This window comes from Atta colombica, unplaced genomic scaffold, assembly GCF_001594045.1.
Source record: "Atta colombica isolate Treedump-2 unplaced genomic scaffold, Acol1.0 scaffold27, whole genome shotgun sequence".
Classification (NCBI taxonomy): domain Eukaryota; kingdom Metazoa; phylum Arthropoda; class Insecta; order Hymenoptera; family Formicidae; genus Atta; species Atta colombica.
The window spans coordinates 2,785,744-2,805,143 of NW_017259370.1; the positions used below are offsets into that span (position 1 = coordinate 2,785,744).

The window sequence follows — 19,400 nt, forward strand, 5'->3', positions numbered from 1 at the left end:
TGTGTGTGTGTGTGTGTGTGTGTGTGTGTGTGTGATACAATTATCAAAAAGTTTGTAATGTTTAGAAAAAATTTCAATAATTAAGCATAAATATGATATATCCAAATAATTTTGCTTAATTTTCGAGGTATTTCCCAAACATCACGATTTTTCATTAACTTTTTAATAACTTTATCGTATTGAAGAAGTCAAAATCTACAAAAAACACTATTCCTTTCCTTACACTTTTTCGGGCAAAATCATCTCTTTTTAACATCCTCTTTTATTTTATTCTGAGAAGAGCATTTTATTTTCAATTTCTTTCATATTCTACTTACTTGCTCGATATCACTGTCAACAGCAGTTTTTTCAGCTGACATGCACTCGTCGTTCAGTTCGTTTTCATAATCAAGATCAACAACGTCGTCGGTCGTCGCCGGAATAGAGGCGGACAACTTGCACAGTAGCTTCGAGATGTTCTCGATTTGCTTCTCATAGCAATTCATCATCTGCCGCAGCCGGGTGTTGCGCTGCGGGCTCATGTCGGCGGCATTATTGCACGCGGTCATCTCCCGCGAGAGCTCCAGCGCTTTCCCGCGAAGTTCCCGCAATTTCTGGCGCAACCGGTTACGACGGTACTTGATCTTGTAGCCGTCGCTCTTCGGCGAAGATCGCCGACTCTTATCCCGCGTGTTGTCCGACGATTCGAGCTCGTTCTCCGAGGCTTCGTTGCTCCAGAAAGAAGTAGTGGAGTATCCGGATGGAGATTCCGGACGTGGCGTGGCGCCGGTGACAATGCGATAATTGGATTCGCTTCCTATCTCAGAGTTCACTTCGATATTATGTCGATATTCATTAGTGGTGCTCACTGAGGATAAAAATAAACAAATGATAACGATGTATAAAGAAACCTACATCCCTTGAGTGCATTGAGTGAAATATTTTTTTATTAAATTATAGATTGGAAAATTAATCAATTAAGTATCTCGTGATAGAATTTCTTTGTACAAGAAATTTCGATAAATAACCTAAATTAAATATTGACAAATTTATTCATGTTGCTCCTTAGAAATGTTAATTAAATACATTGAATACATTAAACTAAATACTGTACCTTCACGCACAATCTTCTTCAGTCTTAAAGGCGGCACGACTTTATTGCAGATTTCCTTCTTTTCTGCCTCCGGCTCCGTTGTTGACACCTCCACCGGTGACGAGTATCTTTTGTCGGATATCCCGAGACGAGAATCCCACAGCCTCACTAATACATGTTGCTGCAATTTTCTTTCTCCTTTGTCGGTCAAATTACCGGAATAAGTTTTGGAGTATTCTTTTAAAATATTTTTGATGCGTTCGTCGCGTACATGACCAGCATCAACTTCGTGGGATTTTCTCCGCTTCTTCATATCCTTGGTAATTTCTTTCTCATATTCCTTGTCCCGATCTTCGCTATTTTTTCTTTTAATGCTGTTGACCTCTTTCGTAATCTATAATGTGCGAATCATCGCCAATATCAACAACGTTGCATAATTAAAGCTGATAGTTAATTTTCAATTCCGATCCGTAGACAATGCTTGATTTTGATTAGTCAAATTTAATGTAGGTATATAAAGAACAATAAATTATAATGACAAATCAATATTATTTCGTAAGACCATCCTCTAGTAACTCTTTAATCCATAAATAATTTGATACATGTTGCATATTTAAATCATTTTTATATGAAAATTTAAATATGCAACATGTATCAAATTATTTATGGATTAAAGAATTACTAGAGGGAGGTCTTATTGAGTTGTCATTATGATATTATTGTTCTCTACATGACCTACGTTAAATTTGACTAATCAAAAGCAAGCATTGTCTATGGATCGAAATTCTCTTGTTAAAAATATAGTATACTCGAAAATAATCATTTTCTTTTTGAAAGGGAAAAAAGAATAAGAAATGCTCAGTGTTACCTGCACGACATTAGTCATGTCTGGAAGAATGTAGTCCGAGCGATCGATGAACTCGCCCGTAAGCATCATTCCATTTCCATTTCCATTCTGCTGCCCGAAAGGGAATTCGTTCGTCAAGGAGCTGCTCGGAGATACTTTTGTCTGCAACTCGACCACGTCCAAGCTCGTGGATTTCGACAACTTGAGAATTGGCGAACGTGTCTTTCGCAACGTTACTATCGACGCTGACCTCGTCGGTGTCGGCGGCGCTGGTCGGATCGGTAGGGAGCGATTAGGTTGCACGGGAATCACGCAAGGACCACGATCCCTTAAGGCGGTCGCCAAACTGCTGCCCGTGCTACCACGTTGCAATCTGCTAGAACTGTCGGCTATCATGATGCGTGGTTCTGGAAAAGAGCGGAAATTTATAGTTAGATATCTTTGACACGATAGAGGAACATAGCTAAAATACTCTAAAATATCCGGAATCACTTTAAAAGAAATTCTCATTTAATGAACATATTTTAATTAGATCTTTTTTAAAAATAGTCTTTTGTTTTAAATGTTAATTTTAATTTTACTTTCAAAAAAGCCATTTGTTTTAATTATATTAATGAAATTCAGCACACCATCTTCTTAGAAGCTATTTCTAAGCGAATAAAGTTAAATGAGCATGATTTCGAACAATATATGTTTTGAAAGACTATAATATTTAATCGAGACAACAAATGTAAATTGATTTGAACGAAATTTTCATTTTTATTTAATTTAATCTAATTTTTAACTAATTTAGTTTGTAGTATCAAACTTCACTTTAATTTGTTGTATCAAAAATTTTAATTCTCAAAATAGATGTTTTAAAAAAATCCATAAAAAATATTTTTGATATATAAACTTTTTATACTAAAATATTTCTTCAGATTCCATATTCCTTGGAGAATGACCGTGAATGAAAAGCATGAACTTCTTTTTATACATGCACGTAATTAAAAGCTGTATGTTGAAGAAATAATGAAGATTGGACTGGTATATTTCATACTTGTACTAATTGATTTTTCTGCGAAGATAAGGTAATTATATTTTATGCGATTGTTTCTAAACGTAGCGAATATTGTGGTAATATATTATCTACACTTGAACATATATTCGATATCGCAGCTATAGATTAACAATGTATTATTTAGGTAACGATTATTTAGGTAACATATCGTTGTTCATTATCACGTTCTCACCCGACATTTCTGAGCTTTCTTCGGCTTTGCTGAATCGTTTTAAAATTGTCTGTTTCCAAGTAACTTGCTTAGACTCCTCGCTGGTTAGATCCACGAGAATTGGTGCTTTTTCATGCTCTGTCGAGGCGACTGTGCTCGATGTGAAGGCCGTCTCTACGTCGCCGATGTCACTCTCATAATAACCCAGATGTTCCGCCAGTTCTTCGTCTTGGTCTCTCATCAGGGTCTCTTCAGTCTTGCGTATCTTCGCGGCAGCGATGACGCTATCCTGCTGCTGCAATTGACACTCCACGCAATCCTTACATGTGGCGCACACATCGACTTCATCATCTTCCAGCTCCGTCGAGCTGGAAATCTGTGGACAAGCTGTCCTTTCTTCATTACTATTGTCACTGTTCTCGCAGAAGAGCTCGACGATGTCGCAGGCGATGACGTTGGAATCGTTCGCATCGATAATTGTAGAACATTCATCGAATCGTGGTAAGCTCCTCTCGGTATCATTAGATTTATCACGTATTTTGCTACGGGATATCGTGATCTTAGGCCAATGAGCTCTGGATGCAAGCGATTGATTGGATTTATCTTTCTTCCTCTTCCGCGACTTTGGCGCGATGGCCAAGTGTTGATTGTGCGATTGCATCCTTCTATGGGTTATGATCGAATGACATGAGACTCGAAAACTTCTCCGAAAGTTTGATAAATGGTTCGCCGGAACATTTCGTGTCCATTTAAAATTATTCAGATGAACAGCATTCTCCTCCCTAGCATTCGCGAGACACGCGCTGCAGTAATAATTGTGGTTGAAAGACGGTGGGGGAGGGTTGAAAGAAGGGCAATTAAGTATTAAAGAACTAACGGTATACTTTAACAGTTTTGGTCGATGAAGTTGAACAAAGTCTCGCGATGCAAATAATATATATGGGGGAGCAAGAGACGCTCGCGCTCGCGAAAGGGAAAACAATAATTGCGAAGCTTCGTGCGCTACATGTCAACCATTCTATATAGTGTTTTTTTTTCTTTTTTTTCAGAAGTCTCTTATCGATTCTCATCGATCGTTTCTCGTACGCACCGTGCATCGAGTGTCTTTCACTCCGCATTTATATAACAGAACACACAAAAAAGGGAGAAATTACGTTTCGCACGCGATGCACGCCTCCCTTGCCCTACCTTCTCTTTCTGTTGTCAGACGCAAAATACGCATTTCTTTTTTTTTTCTTGCACGGAAATTCACGGTCGCGTCGAAGAAGTTGAAAGCGAACCCCTCGGCGTCGATCGAAAATCGAAAAAAAAGTTTTACTAAAAACTTTCTTTGTTACAATATGCACATGCATGTGCATGAGATGTAATTACCGTACATTTAACTTAACATTGCGAATATAATTGTTGAATGATACGATAATTAAACGCAAGCATTTAAGCAAAATTACCGGTAGTGCAGAGCCAATACGAAAATAGAAACATAGTTTAGATTATGAAATTGATGATATAATGATTTTGCACACATTTATAAAAACCTTCATCGATATCTATTTTTACAGTTATTTAGCTATTATATTATAGTTATAAATGACTCGTAAGCAACTTTTCTATTTTTTTAAATTAAATAATTTAAACTATTATAAAAATAAATAGTATGAGAGATAAAAGTATGAGCAATATTCTTTTTAATTTTCACCATTTACTTCTAATTTAAGTTGCATCCTGTATTATTGTATATATAATTAATAATTATATTTATTAAATAACGTTTTTAATTTTATGATTTTATATGTGTATATAATGAACATTATAATATGTTTTAAAGAATATTTCCTTTTTTCGCAAATGCCATTTTTATTTATGTTCATTTATATATATTTTTGAATTTTTCATTTTTTTCAGGTAAAAACATGACAGAACTTATAAGAGAATTATAAAAAAAATATTTAACGTCATCAGTCAGGAAACTTTGTTCCCATTTATCGAGGTCACACTCTCAATTTTGATAATGAAAGAAGTACGGATGTGCAAATTACCTTTGCAAATTATCTTTGGTGATGTTAATGAATATAGTACAATTGTGCAAAATTATGACAGCGACGACATTAAAATCTACACAGATAAGGTATTATTACATTTAATTTACAGTTACTAAGGCATGTGTATATATATCATAATTTTCATATCAGATCAAAAATAGATATTTCTCTGCTACATAACAGAGCTCACGAACGCAAGTTTATTTCTCGTTATCTTTCTATCGTTGTTTTCAATCGTTAGCATCTGCGAGTTAATGTATACTCCACACCGAATTACATCACCAATATCACTGCGGCAGGAATTATGTGTCAGCTATCCACTCATCAGAGACGTCACCGATCCTACGATAATGTAAAAATCACACAAACTTGCTACTCTCCTTCTCTTCTATTTTTCTCTTTTCTTTTATAGACATCTATTTCCTCTGAGTCATAATATTGCGCCTTCTTTTTATCCTCATCTCTTTTTCCATTCCAATTTATACGAAAACTTGCACAAATTTTCACAATTTTTAATAGTACCTCGCATCATCTAAAATCTATTGGAACTTTTACAGCGATAATGAATCAGCCGAACTCGCTATCCTCTTGTTCATTCAATGTCACATGGATCTACCGAGCCGCGGCGAACGTCATCCTACGCGTCTTAGAGTATCCATAATACTTCCTCACGTGTGTCATACGAGCTGTAATATAGACTGTCATGCGAAGGAGCGAGCCGGCCGGCGAAGCAATAGAGCAATATATTTTTCCCCCTCTATTTAACACCACACGCGTGTCGGCTGGCTCTCTTTCGGGAGCCCTTCGATGCGACATGCGTATTTCAATTGGCCGTTCAGGACGCGCATCCTCTGGCGCAGACGGAAGGATGATCGGAGAAGGGACACGCAAGTCGATCACGTTGATGTCTCCACGCAACTATTTTTTTCTTTCTTCAGCTCCGTCGCGCACCTATGCGACACTACATTCCCGAGAAATGTATTCTTTTTGAAGGTCAAACCAAGAAAGTTTAGGAGTCCTCGAAATTTAGGAGATTCATCAGTTCCGGAAGTCTTTTTTTCATGTCGCTGTGAAAATCATTTGATACAATATTCAATGCTTATTTTACTAACTATTGTAAAACATATTAGGTCGCATTATAGGCAACAAAGTTGCTGGTTTACTTATCTACAGTTTTATGCGGTTGTACGGTCGTTCAAGGATTAACGATAAGTACGGACGATAAAAACGCGGCTGGTATCATCGTAAAACTTGATGCGCACCTTCTCTTCGTTTTGATTTATGTTTTTTATAAGTATCGACATAAATATAATTTTATATAGTCATCATTATCATCTTAAATCGTAAACTAGATTCTGGACATTGATCTCTTCGAAACAAAAAGAAGTAAATAGTATCAACGTCAAGCGAACTATCTTTTTTTATTAGATCTGTTTTTACAAGGCTTTGGCTCGACGAGATCGACGAGTTTCGCAAGTGCACATAAAACTCGTTCGCGTCGTAACAACGGCATTCCAAGTTGGAGAACTCGTTCCGACGTCGTCGCTAAAGAAAAAAATGAAATAAAATAAAATTTCTACGGCTTTTTCTAAGTCGTGGCCGGCTCGGAAAACTTTTGAGCACCTCGTCAATACAAAGGGGATGTATGCTTCATGCACCCCACGCTGATAATGTTAGCGTGACGCGTATAACCAGGCGACAGAACCCTTTCGCAGAGAGAAAAGAGGCTCTTTCATAATTTACCGGTCCACTTACAGGTATCTTCTTTGTAGTTCTGCATTATATAAGCTAGCTTAGTTAGTGTACGTAGTGCAACCTTGTGCTACCCCACCTGGCATCCAAGAGAGTCTGGCGTCGTTTCTTTGAGTGGTACTTTGTAGCGAACGTAATATAGTTTCCGAAGAGAGGAGAGGAGGATCCCTTTCGATCGCACGCTCGTCCCGAAGGATTACTTATAAAAATATCCATTACGTCACGCTCCATATTGATACCATTCTCAGGATAGAAACGTACAAACGTATAATTAATTAGAAAACGATGTCTAAATGTCGTGCCACATCCAACATTAATTAACCGATAATGAATAATGGGTGATGATAACGAAAAAGATATAGCAGCCGTTTTCTTTGTTATAACAACGACACGTGCAGCGATGTGAACGATGAATGCTATGTCTATAGATAGATCTTTACAACAAAACGTATGCCTTTGCTGCGTCGGCGATATCTACGTCCGGGTATATAAGGGTCATCGACATATTCTCCTTTGCGAATATCGATGAAATCCGGACAAGATCGGTCGGCTCTCGAAGAAATCGTCGGCTCGCTCTCTTCCTGGAAGCTCTACCGGTGACAATCTATCTACGCTTATAATGTATATATGACAATCTATATATGCTTATAGAAGCTACAGTGAGAGCAAAAAGTATTCGTACAAGGAAATTTATTATAAAAAAAGTCTTATTTGTAGAAAATAAATAATTAGCAATTTTATTTACAATAAATACATTCTGTTCTAACAAACAAATTTCGCATGTATTCCTGATTTTAAAAGCTAAATTTCTCGTCTGTACGAAATACTTTTTGAGCATTCAAATAATACAATTTTTTATTTTCGCTTATTTTTCAAATGATATATTTTGTATAATTATTATCATCTTTTTGGTATATATAATTTTAAGAAACATACAATCAATTTTATTCTTTATAAATAAAATTATCCAATAAGAAATGATCATCAATTAAACGTCTAATTGAAGTTGAAATTATCATATTTATATCGATTCATTCAATTCGATGACTCATTTCTCGCTGGATGATATTTACTTTTTAAAAATAGGTTTTTTTTTAATATTTTCTCTGTACGAATATTTTTTGCACTCAATGGATATCGATTAAAAAATTTCGCAGACCTGACAAACCGCGCAATTTTGCGTTAATATCTTTCGAATTCTTATCGAACAGCGAAACACTAAAGAACAGGATAAAGACAAATAAGGTATTTCCATAATTTGAATTGTATCGATCTTACGCTTACGCGTAATTGTTCCTTTGATAAACAAACTAAATTGAAAAATTAAGCGCCCATTTCGAGAACGTGATTTATCTTATTAGGTAAATGATCATTCATCGAGAACTTTAATAAGCAAATTGTCGAGAAAATTTATTTTTAACTTGTCAAGGTTGGATTATATAAAGCTATAGAATAATGAATAATAATTATTGAATATATTCAGTCTAAATAAAAAAGAGCACTCACTTGATAGATGGAGTTTCAGAACGATCCGCTTTGCTTATCATTCCTTGATGACAGCGATCAGACCATTATCCTTCAAACGCATAGAATCCTGCCAGGAGATTTGCGATGTTCGCGGGAGTCGCAGTGGATCTTCGATTCCATCCAGGCATCATCAGCTTATCCGAATGACTTTCACGTTTACTTGGACCGCACATCGAAATTCACTTCCAATTGAGCAAACGTGTCAAATCTTCCAATCACTGAAGTACTTTTTCTATCACTCAAAAAATTCAACTAATTATAATATTTATAAATTTAAAAAAAAATGACAAGGTTTGATATTTAATTTTTATTAATCTTCATTGATCCTTCATTTTAGCTCCGAGATGATATTCCTTATAAATTGGGAGACGTAGTAGATTTATGTTATCGATAATCCATCACGTCATATTTCGGACTATCCTGTCTATATAATCTGCCGTATATAATTTCATGTCTACGACGATGATGCGGCGACGTTAATGCATCGCGCGCAACGCGACGCGACAGACCGATGCGTCGGAGCCGGTGTGCAGCACGCGAGTGTGATCGGCGCATCGAGGTATAACATAGCAGCGCCACGTGGTACGCCGAGGTCGTTACCGTGGGGGCTGTCGTCGTTAGGACTCCCCCTGGATCAACGACGACGACGAGGCGAGGGCGGCGACGACCTACACCCATCAACGTCAGCGAATCCTCTTTGGATTGGACACTCGACTGTGACGTAATCTGCAAGATGTTGATCTAGAAATTATTAATTCTCATTTAAATAGTTACATTTGTATCAAAGGCAAAGAAATACTCTATGCAGGAAATAAATTGGAATATATAATATGGTGTCTCGAAAAAGAGTGATATGCCTCGAAATTGAAAAATGATAGATCAAATAAATCTTTTTTGTCCAGATAATTGTCAAAATTCATTTTATCGAAGCAAATTGCTTTGATCGTTTAATTAAAAAGCAATTATTAAAAAATATAAAAAGAATGACTTTTATAATTATTAAGTTCCAAATTGTCCCTTTAAATAGAATATTGTGTTATTTATAAATATTTGTTACTTAATAATATTTAATGTGAAGTAACTGTCAACTATTTTTGTAGCAACTCGTTGACGATCATTAAAGTTTAAAAAAAGCGTAAGTATAACTTAAATATGATAAATTATTTATCATTGTAGTTGGTGTACTGAAGGTAGTGTTTGAAACATAATACTCGCTTTTTATATTTCATAAAAAAATTGTTTTCACAGGGAAGAAGACACATTTCTGTTATCACAAACATGAAGACTCCATACAATCTGATCCTTTCAAATTAGATCGACTATTCTTCCTCTCTAGTCTCATCAAGGACTGAAACTTAGAGCTATATTTAACTCACGGGCACGTAAAGCACGTCTCTATACGACGATCGATTGTCTTTTGTCTCGAATTGTCTATTCGAAGAACTCTTAACCATTAATTTGCACGAAACTTCTATCCTTCGATATTGATTAAATAATTATTATATCCATAAAGTTGATACGCCATTTCCTATTAGACTTGAGTTATTTTACAATGTTCTGTTTGCCCATAATGCGACGCGCAAATTTACATATAGAAAGAAGAAGAAGAAAGACATGAAATATATTAAGAAAAAAAAGAAATACAAGAAGAAAATGATAATGACTAAAAGCAAAAAAAAAGTGATGACTCATGTTGATGAGAAATAAATTACATGCGAAAAGAGAATATAGCTCTAAGCTATCTTGAGTATGAATTACGTTCTCATGGCAACTATTGGCGGGGAAGGTCAAGTGTAGGGGTGAGATCGTGTACGTGAGGCGATAGCAAACGGGGTTGCAACGTTGGGTATACTGTGGTGCGACAATTTTTATTACGTAATATTATATATTTCGATATTTACCTTACGGGCTACCTCAAAAATAAAGACATATTGTAGATGTGTGGATTTTACGCGGGGTACACACGTTTCTTCTATCTTCCGGTAGCAATCATTAATCGATCAAAAAAAAAAGCAGGCATTTCAGATAGCGTGAACTTGTTTTTATCTGTCTTATCTGACTATAGTGTATCGTCGTGGCCTCCGCTTAATTTTGCTCACGCGATAGGCGTACGCATATGTATCGATAAGTGTAATTTCACGAACATCGTTTACGAAGAAAAAAGAGAGGGAGAGTTTCTCCTTTTTCTTCTCGTTTTTTTTGTTTGCCTCTCTCTTTCACGCAAACCATTCTTATTTTATAAGATAGATAGAATAACGGCACGTTATATATTTTGCTATGTACTTTTGCTATGTACTTTTTCATGCAATTTATTATGTATTTCTCGCGATTGCGAGGGAGAGAATTCATATAAGGTAAGATAGTACAATTTCGAACATGATACAATTCTGAAAATAAAATTTGAATTCAAATTCAAGGATCAAGTCTATTAACCTTGACCTTATATATTGTAGTGTGAAGGATTTTAAATAGAACTACCCCAAACAGGAAAAAAATCAAACTTAACCTCCGAAAATTAAATTCAAATCTTATTTCGTTCAAAATTATCACTTTATATATTTCGACGACAATTTTATTAATTCCTACCATCACTGAATATTCTATAGCATCATTAAAAGACGTTGCTAAAATGTTACAATATTGAACGTTGAAATGTTAATATTTCTTCAATACAGAATCTACATTTCACGATGTTGATACAAATTTTGCAATTTTCATTTTATATTTCTAAAAGATGTTGATTCAACATTAATGTGCTGATATTGTACGATTTTTTTTTTAACTTTCTTTCTAGTGGGCTTCACTGTATCTCATCTGCAAGATTATGGCTCGTTATCGTCATCCGCTCACAGTAGACGTGAAACGTGATCCTGCAGATAACACAATCGGCCACCTGTATTCCTATGGAGCGTTCATAATTCTTCCTATCGAACAAACAAAGGAACGGTTACTCGTCAGCAAACAGTTAACGACGTTCGCTCGACGCAGTTGCCCGCGTTCCTATCAGATTTCACTTCGGACCTTTTCTCACCTTTCGTCGCTGGTGTCAATAGTGCCGCTCGGCACAATTCCAGACGGAGGCGATAGCGCGGCATCCCAATGAAAGAACGCGATCCTACAAAGAGCGAGATCTCACAGCCGTTGTCTGGGTGACATATCCTTCTCTAAGAAGATATTCCCCGGCAATTTTAACACGTACATCATGTCGACCAAGACCATGGTACGAAGGACGAAATCCAGCAATCTGAAGTATCGCGGCGACTCCAGATTTCCACCGGGTATATACACGATCCATCTACCATCAACATGCGAGCATACACTCGGAAATAGGCCGATTCATCTGAAAAGAAGTAGCGCGTACGAAGGAAAAGAGGTAATGCAGTTTACATCAAGGGGATCACTAGCTGAAATATTGTCCCACAGATTACATGACACACACATTTCATATACTTTCATCTAATTAAAAATTTTTTTTTTCATCACATATCATTTGATAAAATATACAATTTTATTTAATATATTATACAATGATTTCTCGTAATTGCATATGTAATTATTGGATTGTATATAGAGATTTCATATGAATTTTATAATAATTTCGAAAACTCTGTCCCACGGATTATATTTATTAAGAGATATGGCTATCCTAGCGGGAATAAAAACAGTAAATTCAAAAATTTTTTTAGTTTAAAAAATAAGTTAATATAAAATCAAATTATAATAAAGCACTGGTTATAGTACATATATTAAATAAAGTTCACAAAATAATTTTTTTGTATTTTTTTGTATCCAAAATAAAGGCGCTATTAGTTTTTCTCAAAACAACGTTTTTCAAATTGGCTTGACAAATAACTTGAATAATTTTTATCCGAATGAGTTTGAATTTTAATTGCAACTTCTTAGATACATTCCGTAGAAAAGTAAATAGGGATTTTTCGATATATAAAAAACTTTTTATTTTATGAACAGTTTTTCATAAAATTTTTTTAGCAAAAAATGCAAACGTTATTTTAAATACCTGCCATTTATGAAAATATCAATATTTTCACAAACCCCTATGTACTTCTCTAGATATTTTAATGTACATTAAAAAAAAATTTTTTTTTGCTCAAAATTTGTGTGTGCTAGGTATAAAGCCCCAGAGCACCTCCAAAAAAACGTACTAGATTCTGTCATCGGTAGCGCCGTCATTTTGGATACAAAATATACAAAAAAATTTTTGTGTGGATTTTAATATATGCACTAACAAGTGCTTTAATTGATTTTATATTAAATTATTTTTTAAACTAAAAAAATTTTTGGATTTACTGTTTTTATGCCCAATTAGAGTAGCCATACCCCTTAAGTGATTGACATCCTGTCCCCAAGAAAAAATGAATTGTGATTTAATTCCTTGTTCGTTATAATTATTGCTATATTAAATAAAAAATTTTTGAAATGTCCTATTTAAATTCTGTAAAATTAAAATAGTTTTGTAAAATATTGATGGTAGATCGGGAAGCTAAGGGATAAGAGCGGCACGAGGAAATATTTGATTCCTTCGAAGGAGCCTACAGTCTATCCAAAGATCATGACAAGAAAAGAATACGAAGACCTAAAGGAACGCAGCCGCATGATCACAAAGGAGGAGAGACAAACGGCCGTAGAAACTGCGGAGAAAGAGAAGGAGAGATTGACGAAAGAGAGCTTGGCACGGAAAGAGGCAATTCGCGTTATGGACATGAAAAAGGATCGTGAGAAGGATCCAAGAACGAGAGAAATCGAGGAAGAGGCGAAAAAAAGAACAATGCACATCCTTGAGCGGGCGTACAACATGCGTCTAGAGCAAGAGCAAGAGATACAGAAGTGCAATCGTCTCATCTTGGAAACCAAATGCCGAGCTATCCGCGACGCTCAAGTAAACTGTCGATTTTATAACAGAATCCCGCATAACATTTTGATAATGTCTAATTTTCAAACATTTAGCTATCCATTTGCAGATCGCAGAAAAGAAATTGATGGGACAAGAGATTCTCGAGGAGGAGAAACGGTTGAATGACATGATAGAAGAAGAGAGGAGATGGGCAATCAAGGAAGAGTCGCGAAAGGAAGAAGAGAAGGCAGCTGAAAGACTACGATTCGCTAAAATTTTGAAAGAGCAAATCATAGAAAACGAGGAACAACGGATCCTCGAATTTGAAAAAAAACAGGAAGAAAGCCAGCTTATTAATTTAAATAATATCGCATGGCAGCAAGACGAGATCGAAAAGCTACGCAACAAGGAAATTGAAAACGCAAAGGTGCGACAAGAACTTGCAGAAGGGAACGAACAATTGAAACACTTTAAGGCTATGGAAGAGGAAGAAAACAGAATTATAGATTTAAGGTGTGTTTTTCCAAGGCTTTTAAAAATCACGTATCAATTTTTAAAATTAACTATCTTGAAACTATCTCTTTAATATTTCCTTAAAAAAATATGATTCTTATCAAATTTAACTTTTTAGGATACAGACCTATCATCGACTAAAAGAGGAGAGAGAGGCAAAAAAAGAGGAAGAGCAGAGATTAGAAAGATTGAAAAAGGAGCAAGAGAAAACTAGAATAGCGATGCGAACGGTGCAAGCACACGAGCTTCAGGTATTATATGTCAAACTTTAAAACTTCGCAACATAAATATATCTATTATGTAAGTTACACTATTATTAGACATAGAAGTTATATTAGATAGCAATATATTATATAAAAAAATTCTACAAAATATATTTTATAAACTAGAAAAATTATGAATTTCGCTAATGTAAATGCAATAATTTGCGCGATATATCATATTGCGTTACACATATCGTTCCATATACTTCTTCTATAATTACCTACATACATCCTTGCGTGTCTCAACTACCTGTTGTCGAGGGTCAATGAATCCACGAGCGCCACGTCAGGCCTCGCTCTCTACAACGTGTTCTCCTTTCGAAATTGCGCTTCGCATTTTTTTTATCGTGATTATTTCTGTTGAACAGGGAATTAAGTACCATACATCGCACTCCGTAATACTCTTTTTGTAATTAAAACTATTAACGTACATTGAACATAATAGATCAGTCCTGTTTTTCTGATGTCTATTTTTAATGCGTATATATCATAATTTATTTCAAAAAAACATTTAATGAGTATAAATAATAGAATAAGTTATTAATAACTGCGGACAAATCGCGACGATAAATTTGCAGGCGCAAATTGATGAAATCAATGCAGCTCGAGTTCAGGAAGAAGTAGAACGAGAATGGAGACGGAAAGAGAAGGAAGAAGCTTTAAAGAAATTGAAAGCTCAAAGAATTCTTCAGAAAGAAAGAGAGAAACAAATAAACAACAAGCGAATAATGCAAGCCATCGAAATCGAACGAGAGAGGCGAGAATTTGAGAGGATTGTACGTGTACAACAAGCAGCTTTTTATAAAGAAAAGAAGGAACTCGAGCAAAAGCAGCAACAGGCTTTAATTCATCGCAATGAAATATTAAAGCAGGTTTGTCTTCTATATCTGAAAAAAATATATATATTGGTTGATATATTGATATATATAACAATACGTATACATATATATTTTTATACAACACAGTATTGATAATATTCATTTATTTCGCTTGAATAGGTAAATGAAAAAGAACGAGAACGCATTGTTGAGCGGCAAAAAATGTTCGAAGAAGGCCTGGCAATACGTGCTGAAACTGCAATGCGTAAGAAGAAATTACAAGATGCAATGGAACGAAAGTGCCAAGAAATGAGAGAAAACAATGTTTCCGATATTTATATTAATGAAGTGAAACGAATGATTGAAACTATTCAATGAATTATTTCATCAAGCTGAGAAATAAATATAAGATTTAAATCTAATATATAAAAAATAATAAATTACGTATAATCTTTGATCTTTCATTATACATGTACGTAAGAAATTATATAAAATATACATATATATATAAAAGTCTAGCATTTGATTATAACTTTTAATATAACTTTTTTTCTTGTAATTATGTTTGTACATTATATATGTTAGAATTTTTACATAGCTATGTACAAGTTTATAAAAAATTTAATTGCAATCTTTCATTAAGTCTTTTTTGTTGACACATCACTTCCATATCATTAGAACATTCGGATCACGTTCGATAATATCTTCAATTTGCGCAGCAGACTGGCCCGTGCTACAGCATATTTCATCGAGACTATAGGTTCCTGTGAAATACTTGTAAATTGGATTATTTTTTGCTTCTTCGCTGCAAGATGCGCCAGGAAGAAGTACGGGATACTGTAAGAGATGATTGAATTAATATACCGTTATACAGTACACACTGCAATATGAAAGCTACTCACATTATATACTCTTCTAATAAGTCCCTCAATCAAGCCAAATTGTACCAATCTTCTTTCATTTATTCTGAGGTTTTGTGGATTGAGACGTTGACATAAGTCTTTCATACTGACGCCGTAAGTCATACTTGAATACATACGATATATATCTCTAAAATGTGCAGGCTGTCTAGCTATAAACAAAAATCATCTATAGCTTTTGTCGCGATTTTAAAACAATAATCATAACGCGTTCGAAAATCATTCACCTAGCTTAGAAGCATATGCTATACATCTTTCCTGTAATTTTACATCATCCGGCAATTTTCGTAATTTTGGTGTCACTGCATAGACGTTGCTATATTGAAATATTGGGATCAGTGTTACAACTCCATAATATCTGCAAGCAGAAGAATGTCACTTATAACATAATCAATAAGGAAATGTTATTTCTCTTGTAAAATATCTCGTACACAAGATTTTGCACGCAGCTTTTGACTAAATTATTCTCTACGTCAGCCTCAGCCGCTATGCGTGCCACATGATTAAAACCGTCGATATAAGGCAATACTTGTTGCGTGGTCAAATCCCATTGATCATTCTGGAATGTATCCCTATCTTCCAAAAATATTGGTACTTGATGATCAAGAACTGGTTTTGGCTCAGGCGCCAACCTCACAACTTTCAAATGCGATGTCATTGTTCCTTCTAACAAAATATCACACATGACATATCATGAGACATTTTAAATATATATGAAATTTACCAGTTAATGTACACATTTTGTGTAGATTCAAATCCTGCATGACTTGTGCAAGCATCTCTGCTAATCTAGTCTTGTCATCCGTTGCAGACAGAAAACAATTCTCTATTTCCAGAGCCATCTGACAATCACATGAAAATTAGATGTATAAATTGTTATATTTTCAGAATATTAAAGACATAGAAAAATCTATAAAAAAATTTACCAAGAAATCCGACATCTTCTTAACTACTGGTTCATAATGGACAGTGCGAGCATTTGCATCACAGACAAAACACAAGTTGAAATAAAATGCATTTCTTGCATATTTTTTATCATCAATCTTCACGGGAAAACCTAAGATTTTATAATCCTTTAGTGTGCTAAAAGAAAAGAAAGTTCTTAAATAAAACATAAAGAATTTGACCAGGTAACTTCTTTTTTATATTTTTACTTAAACTTACATTGTAATAGTGCTTCTTTGTAATTGTGCTTTTGGTATGATGTAAACACTGACATTATCGAAAATATCCTTAGATATGTAATTATCAGGCACCTATAAAATAACGTAATTACCATAAATTACAAACGCAAACAGAATATTTAATTATTTACATCTTCACAATGCATGACCTAACCTGGCATGTAATTTTGGGTCCCGCTATATGATGAAATTCAACAAAGAATATGCATCTAATGGGATCCTCTTGTTCCTTGTCTTCAATATTTTCCAAGGAAGTAGATGCCATTGTCTTTTTGTCTCTTTACTGAGATTTGAAAACCTAGTTAAAGAAAGAACTCATTCATCCGGTATCATTTAAAGTCAAATCCACTGCTGCCATCTAATCAATCTTAACACGTGTAAGTGAACTAAAATTGAATCACAGCTGATAACACGTGTGCTTGAGATGCTGAATTAAACACATCGAGGCATGTTTTTGGAAAAAATATTTCAAGTATACAGATCTTTTAATTTTCTAATTTTATAGAGATGAGTAAAAGAAAACTCGATGACGAGACTGGCACCGCTCTGGCGGATGTTGAGGTTAAAAGAGTTCTGTCTCGTTTTAAATCGGACACTGGCGAAGTCCTACCTGGTGGCTTGTTGGACCTGCCAGTTGATATCACTGTGGATAAATTGCAAGCAATTTGCAATGCTCTGCTGCAACAAGAAGAACCGTTGCCTCTAGCATTTTATGTAAATAATGTAGAAGTCACAGATGTATTAGAGAAGTATGTTGGTAAAGATTTCAGTATCAGCGAGGACGTAGTGGAGATTATATATCAACCACAAGCAGTATTTAAAGTCAGAGCTGTCACGAGATGTACCGGATCTTTAGAAGGTCACTAGCAATTCCATGCAGCATTCTATATCCAATAAAACGAATATTTATAAACATATTCTGTTTATATAGGTCACAAGGAAGCAGTTATATCCGTTGCGTTTTCACCGGATGGCAAACATTTAGCTAGTGGTTCTGGTGACACGACAGTCAGATTGTGGGATATCTATACACAAACGCCACATTATACATGTGAAGGTCATAGACATTGGGTCTTGTGCATTGCCTGGTCGTCCTGTGGGACTAAGCTAGCATCTGCATGTAAAAATGGCTTGATTTATTTATGGGATCCCAACACTGGCAAACAAATGGGTAGAGATATAGAAAATACATTCATCTAGCTTACTTTTTTCTCTGGCAGAAATTCTTTCTTTTTGTTGTTTATTATATAGGAAAAGCCTTGGCAGGACACAGAATGTGGGTTACATCTCTATGCTGGGAACCCTACCATAAGAATCCAGAGTGCATGTATTTAGCGAGTTCGTCTAAGGACTGCGACATACGAATTTGGGACACAAAGCGAGCACAAACCTGTCGGGTTTTGTCTGGACACACGAAAAGTGTGACCTGCGTTAAGTGGGGTGGGAGTGGTCTTATTTATTCTGCTTCTCAAGACAGAACTATCAAAGTGTGGAGAGCGGAGGACGTATGTATCGAAGATTTAAAATTATTAGCATCCAACTATATTTTCAACTGATCAAATCAATTTCAGGGTGTATTATGTAGAACCTTAGAAGGCCACGCTCATTGGGTAAACACTTTAGCCTTGAATGTCGATTATGTACTTAGGACTGGGCCTTTTCAATTGGGATTAACTGCAAACAAAACAGACAGTCCATTAGAATATGCAAAAAAGCAGTATGAAATTGTAGGTGAAGAGAAGCTTGTATCTGGATCTGATGATTTTACATTGTTCCTATGGAAGCCAGAAAAAGAGAAGAAACCTATTGGTACATTGTATGATTTTAACATACAATTAAATCAATCAACTATAAGAAATATATTGTGAAAATATTTTTTAGCAAGAATGACGGGCCATCAGCAGCTTATCAACGATGTTAAATTCTCGCCAGATGGTCGTTTAATTGCGTCTGCATCCTTCGATAAGTCCATTAAACTGTGGGAATCTAATACCGGCATATATATCGCTTCATTAAGAGGTCATGTTCAAGCGGTTTATTCGATAGCCTGGAGCGCTGACTCTCGTCTGCTGGTCAGTGGCAGTGCGGATTCAACTTTAAAGGGTAAACACTGTTAGACATACGAAAACTTATCAATTTAGGATCTTAGATAGTTGGAAGTAACATAATCCTTTCTATAGTTTGGAGTATAAAAACTAAAAAATTAAATCAAGATTTACCTGGTCACGCTGATGAAGTTTATGCAGTCGATTGGTCACCCGATGGTTTACGAGTCGCTTCAGGTGGAAAAGACAAAGTTTTACGACTATGGCAAAATTGAATTGAATATATAATTCAAGTAAATAAATTTATAAAGAAAATTATGTCTTTATCACTTATTTTTTAAATAAATTATTATTATA

At 35.1% G+C, this 19,400-nt stretch overlaps 4 protein-coding genes across 5 annotated transcripts in view; 2 read left to right on the forward strand and 2 right to left on the reverse strand.

Annotated features, from left to right (window-relative positions):
• Positions 1-3,791, reverse strand: part of LOC108689366 — a 7,598-nt gene extending 3,807 nt beyond the window's left edge. Inside the window, exons 1-4 of one of the 2 annotated variants that reach the window (XM_018196102.1) lie at positions 3,152-3,791; positions 1,941-2,326; positions 1,094-1,466; positions 318-847 (exon numbers count right to left, since the gene is read on the reverse strand). In XM_018196102.1, the coding sequence (XP_018051591.1) occupies positions 318-847; positions 1,094-1,466; positions 1,941-2,326; positions 3,152-3,791 (1,929 nt within the window). The remainder of the gene's footprint in view (positions 1-317; positions 848-1,093; positions 1,467-1,940; positions 2,327-3,151) is intronic. The other variant, XM_018196103.1, reaches the window with a different exon arrangement.
• Positions 3,792-10,147: 6,356 nt separating this feature from the next.
• On the forward strand, positions 10,148-15,287 carry LOC108689398 (cilia- and flagella-associated protein 45). Its single transcript, XM_018196152.1, has 7 exons — positions 10,148-10,304; positions 11,243-11,821; positions 12,941-13,345; positions 13,428-13,813; positions 13,932-14,064; positions 14,655-14,948; positions 15,075-15,287. Exons 2-7 carry the CDS (start codon positions 11,651-11,653, stop codon positions 15,270-15,272), a joined length of 1,587 nt encoding a protein of 528 aa, XP_018051641.1. The 5' UTR covers positions 10,148-10,304; positions 11,243-11,650; the 3' UTR covers positions 15,273-15,287.
• Positions 15,288-15,554: 267 nt separating this feature from the next.
• Positions 15,555-17,341, reverse strand: LOC108689467 (nitrogen permease regulator 2-like protein). The gene is made up of 8 exons (XM_018196231.1): positions 17,153-17,341; positions 16,979-17,070; positions 16,741-16,897; positions 16,539-16,656; positions 16,246-16,480; positions 16,042-16,172; positions 15,797-15,966; positions 15,555-15,731 (listed from the first exon to the last, which is right to left on the reverse strand). The coding sequence occupies exons 1-8, from the start codon at positions 17,261-17,263 to the stop codon at positions 15,555-15,557; spliced, it is 1,191 nt and encodes a 396-aa protein (XP_018051720.1). The 5' UTR covers positions 17,264-17,341.
• Positions 17,342-17,414: 73 nt separating this feature from the next.
• LOC108689503 (notchless protein homolog 1) lies at positions 17,415-19,318 on the forward strand. Its single transcript, XM_018196283.1, has 6 exons — positions 17,415-17,857; positions 17,930-18,169; positions 18,250-18,503; positions 18,570-18,807; positions 18,880-19,101; positions 19,179-19,318. Exons 1-6 carry the CDS (start codon positions 17,506-17,508, stop codon positions 19,316-19,318), a joined length of 1,446 nt encoding a protein of 481 aa, XP_018051772.1. The 5' UTR covers positions 17,415-17,505.
• The last annotated feature ends 82 nt before the right edge of the window (positions 19,319-19,400 follow it).

Coding starts and splice junctions, on each gene's coding strand:
- LOC108689467 (XM_018196231.1), bottom strand. CDS start 17,263: ATGGCATCTACTTCCTTGGAAAATATTGAAGACAAGGAACAAGAGGAT. Junction 16,898..16,978: donor CAAAGAAGCACTATTACAAT/GTAAGTTTAAGT, acceptor CTTTTCTTTTAG/CACACTAAAGGATTATAAAA. Junction 15,967..16,041: donor AGCATATGCTTCTAAGCTAG/GTGAATGATTTT, acceptor TTTTGTTTATAG/CTAGACAGCCTGCACATTTT.
- LOC108689398 (XM_018196152.1), top strand. CDS start 11,651: ATGTCGACCAAGACCATGGTACGAAGGACGAAATCCAGCAATCTGAAG. Junction 11,822..12,940: donor GCGCGTACGAAGGAAAAGAG/GTAATGCAGTTT, acceptor TATTGATGGTAG/ATCGGGAAGCTAAGGGATAA. Junction 14,065..14,654: donor TGCAAGCACACGAGCTTCAG/GTATTATATGTC, acceptor ATAAATTTGCAG/GCGCAAATTGATGAAATCAA.
- LOC108689503 (XM_018196283.1), top strand. CDS start 17,506: ATGAGTAAAAGAAAACTCGATGACGAGACTGGCACCGCTCTGGCGGAT. Junction 17,858..17,929: donor ATGTACCGGATCTTTAGAAG/GTCACTAGCAAT, acceptor CTGTTTATATAG/GTCACAAGGAAGCAGTTATA. Junction 18,170..18,249: donor CAACACTGGCAAACAAATGG/GTAGAGATATAG, acceptor TTTATTATATAG/GAAAAGCCTTGGCAGGACAC.